Consider the following 20,298-nt stretch of genomic DNA (forward strand, 5'->3'; position numbering starts at 1 on the left):
CAGGAAATCTGTTTCATAATGCGAACACAAGCAGTTTAAAAACATTCAGCAGAAAGGAATGAAACAAGGACAATGGACTATGTACCATTTAAGGCTAAGCCTTGGAGCCTGAGCAAGCGATAACTTATATTTGAGCACAGCAGTTTCTATTTTCTGTCTGGGCTATAGTGTTTTATTTTCTATGTAGCATTTATTTCTGCTATACATTTTTAAAAGCAAAAAAGGAAAGAAAAGGGGGGGACACGGTTTATGCCTTTGTGCATTCTTCAGTAGCACAAATGAACCCAAGATTCCTGTTTAATAACCTAAAAAAAAATGGGATAATTCACAAGCACAACCCTCCAAAAAATAAATACCGTATTTTTCGCCCTATAAGACGCACTTTTTCCCCTCCAAAAATGAAGGGGAAATGTGGGTGCGTCTTATGGGGCGAATGCAGACTCCTTGGTTTCAGCGATAGCAACACAAAGCCTCCGAAGCCTGCGCTCCGGAGGCTTCGCGTTGCTTCCGCTGAAGCCAGGAGAGTCTGCTGTTTGAGGCTGGCGGTGGAGGAAAGCAGCGCTTCCCCCATCGCCAGCCCCAGAGGATGGGGGGCAGCAGGAAGGCGCGCGACGCCTTGCCGCTGCTCTCCAACCCGGGTTTGAGGCTGGCGGTGGGGAAAGCAGCACTTCCCCCATCGCCAGCCCCAGAGGATGGGGGGCAGCAGGAAGGCGCGCGACGCCTTGCCGCTGCTCTCCAACCCGGGTTTGAGGCTGGCGGTGGGGAAAGCAGCGCTTCCCCCATCGCCAGCCCCAGAGGATGGGGGCAGCGGGAAGGCGCGCGACGCCTTGCCGCTACTCTCCAACCCTCCTTTGGGCTTTTGCGGGAGATGGGGAAATTCCCCCACCTCCCGCAAAAGCAGGCAAAAGCCGCGCTCTTTAAAGGGGCTCCGCGGCTTCTGCTGGCTTTTCTACGAGGGGGGGATTCCCCCACCTCCTAGAAAAGCCTGCAGGAGCCGTGCACCTTTTAAAGAGCAAGCGGCTCTTGGGGGCTTTTCCCCAAGGAGGGAGAAGGGACTGACTGGCCGAATCAGTCCCTTCTCCCTCCTTTGGGCTTTTGCGCGAGATGGGGGAATTCCCCCACCTCCCGCAAAAGCCCGCAAAAGCCGTGCGCTCTTTAAAGGGGCTCCGCGGCTTCTGCTGGCTTTTCTACGAGGGGGGGAATTCCCCCACCTCCTAGAAAAGCCTGCAGGAGCCGTGCACCTTTTAAAGAGCGCACCGCTCTTGGGGGCTTTTCCCCAAGGAGGGAGAAGGGACTGACTGGCCACATCAGTCCCTTCTCCCTTCTTTGGGCTTTTGCGGGAGATGGGGGAATTCCCCCACCTCCTGCAAAAGCCCGCAAAAGCCGTGCGCTCTTTAAAGGGGCTCCCCAGCTTTTCTAGGAGGTGGGGGAATTCCCCACCTCCTAGAAAAGCCTGCAGGAGCCGTGCACCCTTTAAAGAGCGCGCCGCTCTTGGGGGCTTTTCCCCAAGGAGGGAGAAGGGACTGACTGGCCCTTTCAGTCCCTTCTCCCTCCTGGTCAAAAAGCCCGCAGGAGTCAAGTGGGGCTCCTGTGGGCTTTTGCGGGAGGTGGGGGAATTCCGCCACCTCCCGCAAAAGCAGGGAGAAGGTCTTGGAGTAGCGCACAGGCTGCGTGCAGCCTGTCCGCTGCTCCCAGAGCTGCGGGGGGGAAATCATATTTTTTTCCTTGATTTCCCCCCCTGAAAACTAGGTGCGTCCTATGGGCCGGTGCGTCTTATAGGGCGAAAAATACGGTATATATATAGCAGTACCTGGCATGCTGACATGGAGAAAACATGCAGGTGAGTCACAGGTCTAGTCAGCTATAAATCCCAGGATTATGGTAGCAGGCAATAATATTCTGGCTCATATGCTGGTGAAAACCAACCTGGGTCATACCCAGATTCCTCCAGGTAGTGACACAAAGGAACATAGGCAGCCAACTGTAAATCACACTCCAATGATATACAAAGAATACAGTGCATCTTGTCCTCCCCGCTCTCTTGCACAAACACCTCACATTTTCTCAACCTCTTTCTTTCTCTGCCACTTACCAACTTAACAATTGATCAGCTCTATTACAAAGTGCAAAGCAAATGGATTTGTCTGTACATAATAAGCAGGCTAGAAGCAATTGCATTTAGAGGGAAATTTGAGGCCTGAGCATTTGCTGTTAATAAAGCTATGTAAATTTCCACCATTAAGAAGCTGGCTATTAAAGAGGAGGTTGGGGAGAGAAAGAGAGACTGGAATGCGTTCCCTTGATAATATCTCCATTAAAAGAAATCAGGTATAATTATACCATCAACAGATCTTGGGGTCTTATAATTTTCTGGAAAATGCACCGCTTTTCATCTGTGCCTATAGGGAAGTCTTAATTTACCGAGAGACACAACACTGACAGTAACAATAATATTCTACTATCTCTCTGTTTTGTCTTTTCTTCTAGTTACTTAGGGCTCACTTACATCTGAAGTCCTCCCCCTCCCTCCCACTGGGCATAGGGCCTGCTACCCAGGGTGCCTGCAGATTGGGTTGCTGTGGGATCTGTCAATCATTGCTCTTCCACTGTAAGCAACATAGAGAATTGCAGCTGACCTCCCACACTTCGGAAGGTTCTAACATTTTTATGTGTGTGCATTCTGCTATGTTCTGTCCACAGCAGTGAGCATGACATGACAGCATGTGTGGGCATAAAAGAAAGCATTCACTCGAGCATGTCCATTTTGAAGTCCATTTATATCACTTTTTAAAATCTTTTTTCCCCACCAAAGTGCTTTTTAATATTTCAGCACTTCCGTGCAGTTAAAAACAAAATGAAAAAGAAACACACTTAAAAAAAATAAAAGTGGCACTGACTGAAAAGGCAGCATGATAGTTAAATTCAGTTTTAAAATTTGCTCTGTGGCAAAAAAAGAAAAGAAAAGAAAGGCAAATGAAAAGACTGGTTTAAAAAATTCATGGCTAAAATGAAAGGTAATTGTATCAAGTTGTATAGTCTACCTTCAGATGGTAGGCAAACCTGTCCAATATTATCACTGCACACATCAAAACCATGGCTCTTTAACAGAGAGAAGAGTAGCACTACGGTGATCTACAGCTGTGGAAATTGAGCTTGGCACCACTGCGTAAACTCACAGCTCGGAGCCTGATCAGCAGTTCCAGTGGGTGGGTGGGTGGGTAGGAATCAGCAAGAGATGCGAGAGAGCTTCAGTGGGCAATGTGTCAAGGCCCACTCTTGTTAAGCACCATCCCTGTTTGAGTTAGTGTTCTGCCCTTTTCATATTTTAATGGTTGTTTTTTTCTATACTGAGAAAAGGGAAAACAAAGGAGGTCTATGACTTGATGATAATGACACCACACAGGTTCCCCATACAAAGCAAGCGACTAAAGCACAACTATTCCAAAGTATATGGTTTGTGTGAAATAGCCCTCACTCTCTGATCCACATTAAAGATTGAATGTTCTGCACAATAAAATATGAAGAAAGCCTCCTCTCATTGGAATCCATAGAGACTACACACCTGAGCTATGCTTCTAGCCTCCTTAAGCCACAGAGATGCTGCTTGAAAGACTGTCTTCTAAGCCTTTCCACAATCATTCCCAACTAGAACCCAACTTTATGAAACTTGCAAGGCACAGGCACGCACACATCCATAGCTTTACATTCTATACAAATGTAACAAAGGAAATGTAACATTTTCATCCATTTCTGCGCGAAATAGGCAATGATCACAAGAATTGCTTCCAGGATTGTGCCCGAAACAAAATTCTGAACTTGGAAAAATAGATTTAGGTATTACATTCCCTGCATTTTAAAATATCTTAAGCAGCAGGGCTTCTCTTAGGTTATTATGAAACACTGTCAAGCCCGTTATCCAAACCTTGTTTATACAATCCCCTTTCTTATCTGAATCTGCTACACTCATCACAGGTGTTGATGCCTGTGATTCCCTATAAGGATGGTCTGTCTTTTATCAGAAAAGATAAATGGTCCAAAGGGGTACTATTATTTGTATTCTGCCCTTCCTCCATGGAATTCAGAGGGGCATACATGGAGATCATCACATTTTATCCTCACAAAAACTCTGTGAGGTGTGTTGCGCTTAAGGTTGTGTCATTTCCTCCTGTACTATATTCCTTTATTGTTTCAGAAGCTCCTTCTGCGTGGTGCATTTCACTCTCTTTAATATAATTCCAACATAGAGAATTTCTATAATTAATTCTGGAATTGAAAGATATGTACTTAGCTGCAGTTTTCAGTTGTTCTTGTTCCACTTTATCCTTTGCAATACAATTGCATGCATATGACTGTATATACATGATAAAATGATGCTCCCAAAAGCCAGTGATCTTGATGTGATTTTTAATTCTCTTCCCCTGCAGTGTTATACTGAACAGTTGGGGGTCCTCCTCTGCAGTGGTAAACGCCAGACACAAATAATCTGGCTACAACTTCTTGTATTCTTAAATCAGATGGTGAGGATTTCAGAATGATCTCTAGTTAGGCTGGAAAAGTGTCATCCGGTGAGCTTCATGGCTAGGCAGGGATTTTAAAAAATGGCCCTAAATCTGACAAACTACCCAGGAAACCACATGACTCTAAATGAATTTCAATACTTGTCCTAACACTGTTACTTTGTTCGCACCACACACAAGAGCAAGCTGGTATAAGACTAGGTTAAAGGGAAACATGGGGACAAACTTAGCATCCATATTGGTGACAGGAAAAACTCAGGGGGGAGAATGGGGTTGACTCTGGAACATGCATATGTGCCCATTGGATCACAGCTAGTCATTGGGCATAATGTAGGTGCTCTAATGTATGTGCCTTTGCTGTTTTTCACAAACAGTGCACACAATGGCTTGTTTTGTGCGAATGATCCTGGTGTAGGTACATCCCGTATATTGTGGGAAGTGATTTAAAATTCAGAGCCTTGACGCCTTTTTTACTTTGTGGGGAGAAAAACAAGCCATGGGGAAAAAATGCTTTCATCTGCCAGAAGTAATTAAAATGCCTCACTTTGAAAGTTTGGCGCTTTCTTGCATATGAGCCACTCATTTCTGTAGCATAATGAACCAAAGAAGCACAGACAAATACGTACATCCTCTATAATTGCACAGGCCCCACACAAAAGAAGGACAGTCAAAGGTTTGCTGTGCAGTTATTTTACTAAGTCTCAGCAGACTGTGGCTTTTCTTGTTGACCTCTAGATGCATGGAATAGAACTGTATTGTTGTGAATGTGTTGAAGAACAACCTTTTCTAGCTCGCCCCAGTTGAAAGGAAGAATTCTTCTGCTTAGAATAAAAGGGGGATGTAGATTCTATGTGGGCACTTATCAAATCTCTCCTCTCATTTGAACCAATTTCTGCTAGTGTTACTAGAAATATTTGTTCAAGAGTGTTGGGGGTATGGGGCAGAGCACTTTGGAAGTGCAAAGCAGGGAGTTAAAGGGCACATGATCTTCTGTCACTCTAAAAGGAAAGCTACTGTTAACAGGAATATACAGACTCAGGGTTTGCCAACTCATTATTGTCCATTGACTGGCAGTGACTCTCCTGGGTTTCAAGTTGGATTCTTTCCCAACCCTACCTGGAGATTTCAGGGAATGAAGCTGGGACTTCACCAGATACTCTATCACTGAGCAATGGTTCTTCCCTGAAATTCTGAGCGCAATTGTTTCCTTAACAGTGTCAGGAGATCATGCTGAAAAGGCAGAGGTTCACTTTTCATTGTCTCCCACACTTCCCACAACAAACGTGAGAAGCTATAAGAATTCTAGTTGTCATTTTCTATCTGACTGGTTTGCACATGCAAGCTATGAAGTTGCCATCATCAAATGAGGATTGTTCCATTTATTTATTAAATTTACCATATAGCCCACCCTTCTTCCCAAAGGATGGTAGAGAAACTTCTTAGTTTCATCTATAACTCTGCTTTCCAGAGCCCAAATTGTTTGCCTCTCCATTCCAGTGGGATTGAGTTTTTGTCCTCTACTGCACAACACACAACCAGCGACATCCATTTCCAACTGGGAACTCTCCACACTCAGCACAAAAGTTAGCAGCAAAGGAGTCTTGTCTGGGCCCTAACTGATTCAGCTTGACACTTGCACTCTCTTTCCCGGGAGCTGCAAATTGCTGCTGATGTTACAACAATTCCTTTGCATGGTTTGCACCAGATAATCATGTACATTTCACCTCTCGGCTGTCAGGATGCATAAAACTGAAGCTAGCAAATTTCACTAAGAAATGCAAGGGAATAGTGTGTGTGTGTGTGTGTGTGTGTGTGTGTGTGTGTGTGTGTGTGTGTGTAATAAAACAGTGAAAAAACAGGCATCTAGTTTAAACTACAGGAGTCAAGGTGGGAGCCAGACGTTTTGTCCTCACATCATCACCAACTGAGATCAGGGCTCCTGTATTCTTCCAGGCAGACATAGGACAGAAATGCATAAGGCCTGACAGCTGCGACTCTATGATATCTGCATTAAAGGGATGCTACAGTCAAGTTAGGTTTTTGCATGCTCTGACCAAAAATGGTTGGGCAAATTAAAACAATTATGCAAATGTGTTTAAGCTGCAGTATTGAGCTTGTGGTGAAAGTGGTGGGGTGAATTAAACAAAAGAATTAGCTTGAGTTTTGCAGAGTACACAACCTGTGTCCCTCCAGATGTGTCCCTCCAGACGTTGTTGTATCCCAACTCCCCAAACAGGCTTTGAGTGCAGCACAGTTCATCTCCTCAAATTCATGTTGAGAATGAGAACAGGGAAATGGGTCAGGCAGCCAAGAATGCACTTTTGGGGGGAACAACCATGGAACCACAGAACAACACAGGATCAAATCACCGTACCCAGAGCAAAGAGTTCCAGAAGCTACTATGCTCCTTTATTTGCCTATAGCCCTGTCTCAAGGTCCATTGGTGACAATAATTAAATACATAAATGGCCTTAAGTGCTACTAGGATTTTCTGAGTAATCTCTTCTGCTAAAGTCTTCGTTAGCTCCATAACCAGCTACCCTCCACCCTACTAGCCGTTCTGAAGCTGCAATATACAGCAAGAAGCTGAGATGATTTGCAGGGAATGCTCCACAAAGTGCTACAAAGCAATAAAAAATGTGCTGGTTTCACTGAATCGAAGGCCCTTCTCCTGCCCTTTAAAATGTTACAAAAGGAGACGCTTCATGGATTTGTGCTGTGTTACAAAACAGGAGCATGCTGCAGTAACTTCAAAGAGGAGCAGAAGAAATTATGCTTTTTCAGATCCTCTGCTGGTAGGAAACCACTTGCAGCAGTAGAGTGTACTGTCTGTTAGGTATGTGATTGGAAGGGGAAATTGCTAGAGAATGGGAAGAGGATCCTCTACTGGTTACAAAGAGAGCTGGTGGTGCAGGAGATCTGAGTGCCCAGCAAACATCAGAAACCAGTGCTGGAATGCAGAAGCCAAATCTCCTACTGTTCTGAGCGTAAGAAAGGGCTTGAACTGTGTGAAAAAGCAGCCACTGCACGTTTGCTAAACTGAAACCCCAATATGAGCTAGGCATAGACACAGGGGTTTAATTGTGCCCTTTATGTCCCTTAATCCTCTTCCCCCTCATAACAACCAAACATGTGTTCTTACATCATTGCACTATGTATTTCCCCATTCCCAGCTCCACATTGCTGGCTGTGACCCTAACAATGTCAGAATTAGGGGTGGGTGAGTCTGTCCATTTTGGTTTTTCTGTTTCTCTTTTTTTTCTAGTTTTAAATTCAGTTTTCTATATTTCTACATCATTCTGAAGGGTTTTTGTTTTTTTAAGAAGTCCACATGAAAATTCATCCACCATTTACTGAATTTTCCCCCCAATGTGCACATTTTCACACACAATGTTGCCTAATATACACGTTTTGCAAACAATTTCTCCTAATGTAGTGCATTTTTTGTATGCTATTCTCACAAATATATGGCTCTTTTATGCACCGTTTACTCTAATATATTCCTTTTTGGAAACCCAGCCAGATGGGCGGGGTACAAATAATAAATTATTATTATTATTATTCCCGAGAACTGCATTGAAAATTCAGAGCAGTGCAAATTTGAATGTCTAGGGTAGCTTGGTTTGCTTGTTGCGTCAGGCAGTGCATATTAGGGAAGTTCACCTTCAAATGTGAGCTGAACCACATTTCCTCACCACCCCCTAGTCAGAACCTAAAGCTGGGTACAAATACTTGAAATACTCTATCTGTGGCCAGAGAAAGTGGGGCATAGTGGTGGCGGTGAAAATTCATTTCACTGAATTTCTCCAGGAGAGGAGAAATGCTCCAAGGGGTTTAGGGGGCTGGGGCTCACCATGAACAGCATAGGTGCCAACTCCCTGGAGCCCTGGGTGTCCAAGCACACACAAAATTCCCCATGAAGGGACTGGGCACCCACAAATTTCGGTGCCAGGGCCATGCATGCCGCATGGCACCAACAGCCCCAGGCACCCATGGTCACGGGGCCACATTTGCCCTCCTGATGAACAGTGGTAGTAGCACAGCCCTTCTTTCCTTTTCTCTCTATGGCTTTTCTGCTGTGGCAGCTACAAGCGGTGGCAGCGACGGCAACTGTGTTGGCAGCGTGGCCCCTATCTTCAAAATATGGTGGAGAATGTTCAGCAGAAAAATGTGTAAAGTGGCATTATTTTTCAGATGTGTGTGCATATGTGAAAAAAAGAGGAAAGTCCCAGAAATTTTCACAGAGAAATTCCATCTCAGTATTAGTCATACCAGGCCTTCTAGTTGGGGGACAGGGAGCCATCTCTTGCAACATTCAACTGTGCTTCTTGTAACATTTACCGGGAAGCTAAGCACTCATTTTAAAAATTGTATTTTTGCGACAGCTAGGGCTGATAAGGGAGCATGCCATTCTGACTGAATCAACGGCTGTTAAATACTAATCAGCCTATCCCTGCTGTGATGTTGTTTGCGCTTTCTTGTTCTTAACCCCCACCGGCTGCAATCCCCACTAGTTAGGCTAATTGCTTTCTGCAACTCAGTTTGAGCTGTAAGTAGGGCTGAGTTGGAATGAGGAGGGTAATATCCACTCATACCTTCAGCACTGATGAGAAGTGCCCCACTATTGCAACAAGTTATTTTTTTTGGGGGGGGGGTTGCTGCTGCTGGAGGAGAGAATCACTGTGAAAGGGGAAAACATGGCAGCCTATTAAGAAAGCATTGCCCCGAATAGGCTTCATTTGTCCTCATGTTTCTGATTGGCTAGGATCATTGATGAGGTCAGTCCAAGAACCACTGCCTCCTCATGCTAAGCAGGAATGCTGCGCTTTTACTTCCATTATGGAATAATTCCACGAAGGAGAAAGGGATCCCCAACTAAGGGGTAAAGCGGCGCGGCAGCAGTTTGTGAAAAACCAGAGACCAAAAACAAACGTGAAAAGGCCAAACATTTTCAGTGACTTAGGGTCTGTTTTGCATCAAGGGCCCCACAAATTGTGACTTTTTGACTTTTGACCTCCACATTGAAATGGGTGGAATTTTGGCACAACTCTAGGTATAAGCAGAGACAATTTTTCCAGTTTGAGGACCACATTCCAGAAATGGAGACAACTTTTCCAGTTTGAGGACCACATTCCCTTCTGAGAAATCTTCCAGGAGGGGAGGCACATGTCAGTATGGCAAAAGGGGACAGAGCAAGGAGTGGGAATTTACCTATGTACAGTAGGCTGGTTTCTACACCACAGATTTCTTTCCTCCATCCAGGCAAGCAAAGGGGACAGTCTAGTCAGACATAAACACTCAAGGAGGGTTTGAAGCATGGCCAGTGAGGGGCATGGCTGGGAGACAGTACATGCAGCCCCCAAGCCAGAGGTTCCCCACTGCTGTAATCTAAGCATTGTGATCACAATGAGCAAGAGCCAAAGACATGCTTCAAAACAAATGTCACTGTTCAGCTTCTATTTCATCCACAAACCCACCTCTGGAGCTCCTTCAAAGAAACTGTGATTTTCAGGCTATGGCCCAGAATGAAAAGGACTGCCAAAATATCTGCCCATTGGACCATCTCCCCCAGGGGGCCTCCCTTTAAGACGCGAGGGCTGAAAACATCTCCTGATTCTTCTGTCAAGAAGCCAATGTGGATCAAAATCTAATGAAGGAGGGAGGGAGAGGAAGAGGGAGAGAGCATGATATCAGTGCTGGGTATACAAGGGAGAAGCAAATATACAGAGCACATAGCAAGGTAAACTCTCAGGGTGAATCCAACTATCACATCCCATCAACACAAGGACGTCCACTTGTGCAACAAAACTTTCCCCATCTCCCCTTGCAATCTGAGCTAGGTTTCCTCTAACACTCCAGTACAGATTTGGGGAAGAGCAGGGAGGTCCCATTGTGGAAGTGGAGCCCGTATAATAATTTATAATAATAATTTATTATTTATACCCAACCCATCTGGCTAGGTTTCCCCAGCCACTCTGGGAGGCTCCCAACCGAATGTTAAAAACACAATACAGCATTAAACATTAAAAACTTCCCTAAACAGGGCTGCCTTCAGATGTCTTTTAAAAGTAAGATAGTTGCTTATTTCCTTGACATCTGCTGGGAGGGCATTCCACAGGGCAGGCACCATTACCGAGAAGGCCCTCTGCCTGGTTCCCTGTAACCTCACTTCTCACAGTGAGGGAACTGCCAGAAGGCCCTCAGCGCTGGACCTCAGTGTTCGGGCTGAATGATGGGGGTGGAGATGCTCCTTCAGGTATACAGAACCGAGGCCATTTAGGGCCTTAAAGGTCAGCACCAACACTTTGAATTGTGCTCGGAAATGTACTGGGAGCCAATGCAGGTCTCTCAGGACCAGTGTTATATGGTCTTTGTACTGATGGGACGCTTCAGCTGGATACAGCCCTCAGTCTTGCTGTGAGTCCACCATACCCACAAATAACAAGTTGGTTCACAGGCAGCAGATTAAATTTTGTACCTGTTTCTGATCTCTCTTTTTGTCTTCTAGCTTCTGCTCCAGTTTATGTGAAGCCCTCAGCCACTGCGTGGCCAAATGCCGAATCCTTTTCTTCATGAAGATCAAAGACTCTTTGCCACTGCCAATCAACTCCAGGAGGTAGGAGAGGTCTCTCTGAAAAGACGCCTAGGGAAACAACAACAGACAACAACTGTTAGTGCAAGGTCCAGAGTGACCCTTGCAATGGCTGTCTGAGCAAGGAGATCCTACGGTGCATGTAGGTTACATGGGCAAAGTATGTTTCCTTTCTCTTCTCCATTTGGAATTTGCTGCCAAGGAGTGTGGTGGAGTCTCCTTCTTTGGAGGTCTTTAAGCAGAGACTTGACAACCATATGTTAGGAGTGCTCTGATGGTGTTTCCTGCTTGGCAGGGGGTTGGACTCGATGGCCCTTGTGGTCTATTCCAACTCTATGATTCTATGATTCTATTCTATGATTCTATGATTCCATGATTCTATGAACAGGGCTGAAGACAGAGCCGTAGCTAGGTGATCTTGTGCCCCTGGCAGAACCTTCCAGATTGTGCCCCCTACCCACGAGCAAATTAGTTCTTCTTTCCACCTCTCCTACAACTCCCTCTCCACCCATTCAATTCACCCTCTATTTAAAACCTTTTCTTATGGGGAAATAATCGATATTTTTATTTATAGATATATTTATGGACATATTTTAGCTGATTTTGCACCTCCCCCTCTCGCCTGCGCCCTGGTGGGGGCCCACTTCACCCCCCCCTAGTTATGGCCCTGGCTGAAGATGCCTCATGATTGGAGCAAACAAATTCAGTCACCAAGGGGCAGCCAATATGTTCAGTGCCATCTTGAAAATTAACTATGATATAAAAGGTAAAGGTACCCCTGCCCGTACGGGCCAGTCGTGTCCGACTCTAGGGTTGTGCACCCATCTCACTTAAGAGGCCGGGGGCCAGCGCTGTCTGGAGACACTTCTGGGTCACGTGGCCAGTGTGACGAAGCTGCTCTGGTGAGCCAGCACCAGCACAGCACACGGAAACGCCGTTTACCTTCCCGCTATAAAGCGGTACCTATTTATCTACTTGCACTTAAGGGTGCTTTCGAACTGCTAGGTGGGCAGGAGCTGGGTCCGAAAGACGGGAGCTCACCCCGCCACGGGGATTCGAACCGCCAACCATGCGATCGGCAAGCCCTAGGCACTGAGGTTTTACCCACAGCGCCACCCGCGTCCCCAACTATGATATAGGGACAGCTAATTTGCTGATTAAAGTAAATCAGTTTTGATGTGCAACTAAATGCTATAGTGCAGAGTGCTTCTATTCGTAGTTCCATCCACCCACCCATAACTCTTCTCCAAGATACCCCACTCAATTTCCTCTCCCCTGTGCATGTTGGGGAAGGAAGTGATGGAAGAATTTCCAGGGTGGATAGAACGGGCTTATGCACTGTTTTCATGGGGTACCATTTTGCTAGGTATACTTGTTGCTTGAAGAGTTGACCACAGGCTTGTCCCCATACCCACTCCCCACTTCCTGCCCATCAGGCAGATGGAAGAGACTCCTGGGACAAACTACTGCTGCCACTCAAGGACCACTGGCACCAACACCCTACTGGGAGCAGTATGGCAGGGAGGAAAGAGGGCAATGTTGTACCAGGTTACAGAGCAGACTGGGGGATCATTAGCCACACTCTCCTTATTTCTCCTCACCACAGACAGGAGCACCCTAGCATGAGTGCGAGACCATGCCCCCTTATAGTCTGTGACATAACCACCGCTGGGCATGATCTTTCTCTCTTGCCCCTTCCCACACTCAGCCAGGGACAGTAATCTTTTCTCTCACTGCTGCCTATTCCTGTTGTCTGAGAGCATTGAAACCAACTGTTTCAGACAAAAACAACCTTTGTCAAATAAGTGAGGATGTAACTTGACTGGCATGATTCAAGGCCTACAAGCTTCACCTGCGCTCTGGGTGGTGGCATGGTGGAAGATGCAGCCGCTGTCTGATTTCGCCAAGGCAGCACGGGGCAAAACCACTCGACTTCGCTGAGGTAGATGAGGAACGAGCACTCTGTGCCGTCCACACCGAAGAATGCATAGCAGGGGTCTGATGTCCACCTGGCTCTCATCCACTGAAAGGCAAAGGGAGGGGGATTGGTTAGGTGAGCCTTTACACAAAAATGTAACCAACAGTGGAGCTGCTGAATGCAACAAATGATATCAAGGGATCATCAGATTAAGGCTTGGATTTACACTGAGAAGAGGCTAACATTTCTAAAGGTTGAGCTCGTTTCTTTGGACTTTATCAAGGGATATGATGCATGAGTATTGGCAAATTATTGGCTTAACTGGAAGAAGTTGTTACAAAGGTATTTATATGGCAGGCAGAGATCCCATTAAAGGAAATAAATCAAAAGGATGCAGTGAAAAGACAGACTTTCAGACTAGGGAGGTGTAGTCAACAAAACAGCTCCTGAACTTTTTATTTGATTATTTAAAAAAAATTATTAAAAACCACAGGTGGTTTACGGCATTAAAATACAAAAGGAGAACATTAAATACATAACAAACAAAACCTCCTGTTGTGGGAGCTAATTTTGTTCAATAGAAACTGTGAAAACAATAATGAGTAAGTAAAGAATAGGAAATTCTGGTAAGATTTGCTGGTGGCACCAATCTAAGGGACAAAATCATTGCCGAAAGGATAAAGATCTGAAATATGTATATTTATTGATATATTTGTAGAGCATACTTTCATAAAAAAATACAGCAAGGCTGTATACATGTATGTGTAGGATAATACACAATGGTATTCCACGCATTTTCTTCCTTTTCTTATACTGTATATAAGTAAAATGACATGCAAAGCAGCCCTAAGAAAATGATTTAATAAACCTCCTATATTATTATTATTATTATTATTATTATTATTATTATTATTATTATTATTATTATTATTATTATTATTATTTATATACTGCTCTATACCTGGAGGTCTCAGGGCGGTTCACCTCTTTAAATAGAATAGAATTTTTATTACCCAGAGAACTCATCTAAAGCTTTTATCTAAAAATGGATAGGAGATCCTGCCAAGGAGCTTACATTTTATCCATTAGCTTAGATCTCACAAAGCTTATTTTGCTTATCACTGAGGTCTGTTATCACTGATCAGCACAGGTTGTGGAGGAAATAAATAATATCACAGCACTTCAGATGAAATTTGCCAGAACAAAAGCAAGCTGGCTGATAAGTGTAGAAACTGCCTGATCCTTATCTGCAGTGGTTTCGCCCCACAGAGCAAAGCTAACACATGTATTCTTTCCCCCAGAAAAGCAGAGCTAGCCTCCCTCCTGATATTGTGGAAATGACTCCACTGATGGAGGTTGTGGTCAAAAACTTATGGAGGCCACCAGGTTCAGAAAGGCTGATATCTGTGCTAAAGAGAAATAAATTTAGTGAGGTTCTCTCGCAAGGTGATTTTGCATGCAAGGCAATAGCCCAGGCTTCCAGTTCTCCATGTAGATCTATCATCCTCCGTAATTGCTGGTGCCAGCCTCTTCCAAACTTAACTACACAAACGAAGCCACTCAGGAGACAGCCCTCCACTCCCGATATGTAAAACACACCAATCATCCAGACAGGAGATCGAATTACTGCCTGCAGCAATTAAATTACACTTAAAATTTAACCCCGCCATGGAAGAGGATGGGAGAAAATGACCGCTATGTAGCTGGGACAATCTGAGTAATGCAACGGTTGTGTCTTGTTAATCTGGCAGTTAATTTGTTTTGTCAAGTAGCTGGTTGAAGGGCATGCAGGCTGAAATAACAGCTGAAGGGGTGCAGTGCGGGGAATGACTTCATGTTAATCTTACTGTTAAGCTAAACGGGTCGGTGCAGATACAGAGCTGCACACAATTGCACTGGCCAATCAAATGCCCGAGTTGTGTTCAAGTCAAGACAATGTGCTGCTCTAAGCAGAATGTGGTACTCAAAACCAGCATCAGGTTACAACACTTTGCTTGTTCCCCAGGGCAGAGATAACGCTTGAGATTAAAAACAAGCAAGACAATAAATCCATTGGTGCTTCCTTTGCATTTTGTTGCATATGAATAATTAACAGAGATATAAATGCTACATTAGTCCATGAATCATGCAAGGCAGGGCAACCTAGTTGCTCAGACTTCACACAGAGAAGGTGTGCATCCTCTCTCTCTCTCTCTCTCTCTCTCTCTCTCTCTCTCTCTCTCTCTCTCAATATTTCATAGAATTGTAGAGTTGGAAGGGACCCCAAGGGTCATCTAGTCCAAGCCCCTGCAATGCAGGAATCTCAGCTAAAGCATCCATGACAGATGGCCATCCAACCTCTGTTTAAAAGCCTCCAAATAAGAACAGTCCACAACACCTCTCATATCTCTTTACAGGGCCAGACTAGAGTCAAGCTCAACAAGGTCTTCTTTCCCCGAATTTAGGGCTTTCCAAAAATGTTTGATCTGAAAAGAGACACGCCCTGGCCACAATCTACTCATCCACCTCAACAAATCTGGTCCCTTGAAACTAATGAAGTTCTACGCACCCTACCTTTGGGGGGGGGTATCTTCATTTTGCCCTCACCCTCCTCCTTCAAATGACCAACATTAAATCTCTGAGAAGGTTCAACACAGCACTAATTGACACATTAGGGCTATGGTTGCAGCTGTAGTGCATATATTACCCCATAGGGAGGTCTTCCTCAAGCTGGTGCCCTCCAGATGCTGCTGGACTCCAACTCCCATCAGCCCAGCCACTATGGCCAATAGTCAGGGATGATGGGAGTTGAATCTCACCATCTCAAGCGGGAAGAGCACTGTTGCAGTCAGGTCCTACTTGTGGGCTTCCCAGTAGCCAATCAGATCCCTGTATGAGAAGAGGATTCTAGACTAGATGGGCCTTGATCTTCCTCTGTTCTTATCTGGTGGTGGAGCAATAGATAAAATCTAGGGGAATAAAAAAGTAATGGTACAGGACCTCTGACAGTTAAGTCCAGTCACGAATGACTCTGGGGTTGTGAAGCTCATCTAGCTTTACTGGCTGAGGGAGCCAACAGTTTTTCCAGGTCATGTGGCCAGCATGACTAAGCCGCTTCTGGCAAAACCAGAGCAGCACACGGAAACGCCGTTTACCTTCCCGCTGGAGCGGTACCTATTTAGCTACTTGCACTTTGACGTGCTTTCGAACTGCTAGGCTGACAGGAGCTGGGACCCAACAACAGGAGCTCACCCCGTCGTGGGGATTTGAACTGCTGACCTTCCAATCAGCAAGCCCTAGGCTCAGTGGTTTAGACCACAGCACCACTCACATCCCTTAAAGTTCAGAGTTGACCTGCAGGGCCATAGCCAACCCTCCACGCTAAGTGGGGCTGCCACATTTCCAGGTAGGCTTCAAAGAAATGAAGTTATTTCAATGGCTTCTTAGTGTCCAAAAAGCAAGCATTAAATAAAAACAGTTATTATTAAGTTTGCAAGCTTCTGCCTGCTTATAATGAGTACAATCTCTTATTGCAATAAACAGTAACTCCCTTAAGTTGTCCCTTACCCACTCTGAGCACCATATTCACAGCCATATAGTAGCTAAAGGGGGACTTCAGGACTGATTAAGCATAGTAAGGGAGACATGGATCTTGAAAAGTCCACCCTGAGCCAGCGGGGTGCTTGAGTGGGCAGCAGAGCTGGACAGGTCAGGTGGGTGTTGTCAGTTTGGAGCAGAATCACTTGAGGGCAAGCAGCACCAGCTGCTCCTGATTTGTTCTCAACAAGAAATCTCCCTCTTCTAAGGAATAAGATACCATTTTGTTGTATCACTAAACCAAGAAGTCAGTATTTGTGTGCTTGAATTTTGTTGAGGTGGAACAAATCCTTATTATTGGTGGGGTAGGGCACCCACTGGTCCAACTCTGGCTCATGGAAAACTTGACTTAACTATCGCTGTTCATTTCCCCAGGTGATCTCTGAAACACTAAAAGTAAAGGGAAAGGGACCCCTGACCATTAGGTCCAGTCGTGGCTGACTCTGGGTTGTGGCGCTCATCTCGCTTTATTGGCCGAGGGAGCCAGTGTACAGCTTCCGGGTCATGTGGCCGGCATGACTAAGCCACTTCTGGTGAACCAGAGCAGCGCATGGAAACGGCGTTTACCTTCCCGCTGGATAAACCTTACCTATTTATCTACTTGCACTTTGACGTGCTTTTGAATTGCTAGGTTGGCAGGAGCAGGGACCAAGCAACGGGAGCTCACCCCGTCACGGGGATTCGTACCGCTGACCTTCTGATTGGCAAGTCCTAGCCTCTGTGGTTTAACCCACAGTGCCACCCACGTCCCTCTGAAACACTACCCATGCCTTTTATATCCCACTTATATTCCTTTCTAATGGCCCTTGTGGTCTCTTCCAACTCTATGATTCTAATTTGGGGGGAAAAGAAAAATGCATTGAAAATATGTTTTCTCACATCGTAATAATTTGGTTTACTGCTGCAGTGTTTGCTGGAACAGTGTGTGAACAAAAAAGATTCCATCTTCTTTTAACTGTCATCCAAAGAGACACATTGCTTTCATTTCTACCTTTTTTCTGTTCAGAGCACAAATCTGAATCTAGTTTACTCACCTCCACTTTCCCAGAGCAGTCGGGGTACTTGGGATCCCTGGGCACCTCACACTGGTCCCGTCTGCCTTCTATCGCTGTTGAGTACAAACACACACGGGAGTGGTTAGTTTGGAGCTCAGATTCTGGTACCGAAGGGAGCTTGCTAAGAATGCCAGCTATCTTTTCTGTTTTGAAGGAATAGTGTGGTGCTCACATTATTCAATCTGGGCTCCAGCTCCACCTTTAGACTGACTGCTTAAATGCTGGCGCATGAGGAAAGTCAAGACTATTTCTCAAGGCATTTTTTTCTACAGTATTTATCATTAGCTTTGATGTTGGGGTTAACGTTGTGCATGGTTAGCAATGAGACACCTTTTTATTAAACTGCTAATTTATATGCCACTTCCTATTTCAACAGAAGTCTCTAAGCAGTTTACAAAAAGCAATCAATATAGGAAAGACAATATGAATTCCTCAGTCAAAACCAAACAATGATTACTAATACTAATAATTCCACATTTTAAGTAACACAGAAATAAATATCACTAAACAATGTACATAACTAAAATGACCAAGAACCACGAAAGAAAATGACACATTAAGCATCAAAATATATCACGGTCCATCAAAATGCCACAGAATTGCAATATATCATCACAAAAACCTCATTTTGTTGGCATCTGCCTGTCTCAAGCCAAACTGCTGGAGAATCACAGGGCCTGTTATGGCTGCAGAGACCAGTAACTTATAACTGTTGACTCCTGTGTTGTTTTTGCTGCATTAGCAGCACTCAAGTAACCTCTCCGGAGTGCAAGCCTGGACAGTGTGCATGAAGGTCCTGAGCCGCTCACACAACCAGACCTCCTGCCTCAGCCTCACTGATGTGCTCCAAAGGAAAGCAGAGCAATACACTGGGCACCAGCTTGGCTGCAGGAGTTGCTGGAAGGAGGCATACAAGGCACCATCCAACCATTTTAGGGACTCCACTCCAGATTTGTGTAGGGTTAACGCCTTACCCTTTTCTTCTCCCAAACATGCCCCACAAGATAGTGGGTACAGATTTTTCCTCAAAGTTTGCTCCCAAAGCCATTCTCACAAACGATTATAGCCGCAAGGCAGCAGATATTTAGGTTCAGAGTTTTCCATTTCCTAGAAGGGCTATGTTCCCAGATTGATGAGTCTCATCTAGCCATCTCATATATATTGCAACAACAACAACAACAACAACTCAGCAGCTGGGAAGGGAAGTTCAGGGATATTTTTTTAAAATAGTTTTATAAGTTGTGTGTCTGTTTCTCAATTTGATCCTTTTACATGGTTTTGTATGTTTTGTGGTATTTTATGCATTGTTATTTGCTGTTATTTTTATTGATTGTAGATTGGTAATTCTTTATTGTGGTTGACAAGTGTGAACTGTTTAATTATTATTTGTTGATGTTTAATTTTACTGTTTACTATTAGATACTGATGTATTGTTGAATGTTGCTTTGTTTGATATAAGTTGTCTATTTTAGTTATTGCGGCTTTTATATTGGATCAGATTGCTACTATTAATGTTTGGTGTTTTATTATGTTTTTATATGTTGTTCATAACCTAACCAAGGAATGATGACATTGGAAGGGGGCAGTTGGGAAAAACCAAAACATATATATGCTACACTTCAATTTCCTATGATAATGAAAGCAAAATGGAAGTAAAAAAGAAGTGTTTCTTGGTGTGGCTCTATTGTATGGTCTTACATTTCTTCTCAGATTACAGCGCATGCTAATGGTTGGCCGGCATTTTGCCTCCAGTCAATGCCCCCCCCCCAATTGTGCCTAATGAGGCATGTGCGTGACTCTAAAGGAGCACATGAAAGCTCTTCAAAATATAGACATTTTCAAATTGCGGCAGAAAATTGTGCAGGCAATCAGTCAAGTGCAGAACCATCTAATGAGACAAACAATAGCAACACCTACAGGCACAAAGGCCTTTCAGAGAAACTCAGAAGTAAAGCATGGAGTTCTGTCTTTGGAATAAACACCCAAACACCATGCCCAACAGTTTGAGAAAAAGCTTGCTTACTTGTGTTTTAACCCCCAGGAACCAGAAGGCCATTATTCATCTTCAGGCTGTATATCCACAACATCCCTGTGGGACAGGGGTATCCATTCCCCAGTGAACAACGTTCTAGAGACCATTGTATCGGTGGTGTACAGACCAGTGAATGGACCAAGTGTACAGGCAGCAACAACAAAGGAAGGAACAGCAGAACCAAGAGGCTCCAGGGGTTGGCAGAGGGACCCTGAGTTAGGGTTGGGCTTTAACAGTTGTGCAACGATGCTGACCCCTGGTGCCAGATGACCTGGAGTTTTTAAAAAAGGGAGCTGCTACTGCCTAGGCACTTAATCTGTAGCACTGGCCAAGCCCAGTTTGGGATAATAATCCATTATTCATACATGGGGAAAGCTAAAAGGAGCTGGCCAGTGAGGGTGCTATAAACTATTTATAACATGCTCCATTTGTTTTCAAGAACAAATTGCAGAAGCCTAGGCAATTATTCATGCCCTTAAAGTTAAACAAAGTCCTTTGGTACCCCAATTCTTCATTAGGAACCATAGCTGCAGATTAAAGACAAACATTGATATTAGAACAGGAACAGGCAATATTTTATTGACTCCCTTGGACCTCTTTGGGTGTCA

At 44.6% G+C, this 20,298-nt stretch overlaps 1 protein-coding gene across 1 annotated transcript in view; it reads right to left on the reverse strand.

Moving 5' to 3' along the window:
* MGAT5B (alpha-1,6-mannosylglycoprotein 6-beta-N-acetylglucosaminyltransferase B) overlaps positions 1-20,298 on the reverse strand; it is a 180,437-nt gene that overhangs the window by 53,892 nt on the left and 106,247 nt on the right. Inside the window, exons 5-8 of the mRNA XM_081185361.1 lie at positions 17,638-17,711; positions 12,962-13,132; positions 10,996-11,160; positions 9,995-10,164 (exon numbers count right to left, since the gene is read on the reverse strand). Of these exons, the coding sequence (XP_081041487.1) occupies positions 9,995-10,164; positions 10,996-11,160; positions 12,962-13,132; positions 17,638-17,711 (580 nt within the window). The remainder of the gene's footprint in view (positions 1-9,994; positions 10,165-10,995; positions 11,161-12,961; positions 13,133-17,637; positions 17,712-20,298) is intronic.

The sequence above is a fragment of the Podarcis bocagei genome (genome assembly GCF_964188305.1).
Source record: "Podarcis bocagei genome assembly, chromosome: 2".
NCBI classification, from domain to species: domain Eukaryota; kingdom Metazoa; phylum Chordata; class Lepidosauria; order Squamata; family Lacertidae; genus Podarcis; species Podarcis bocagei.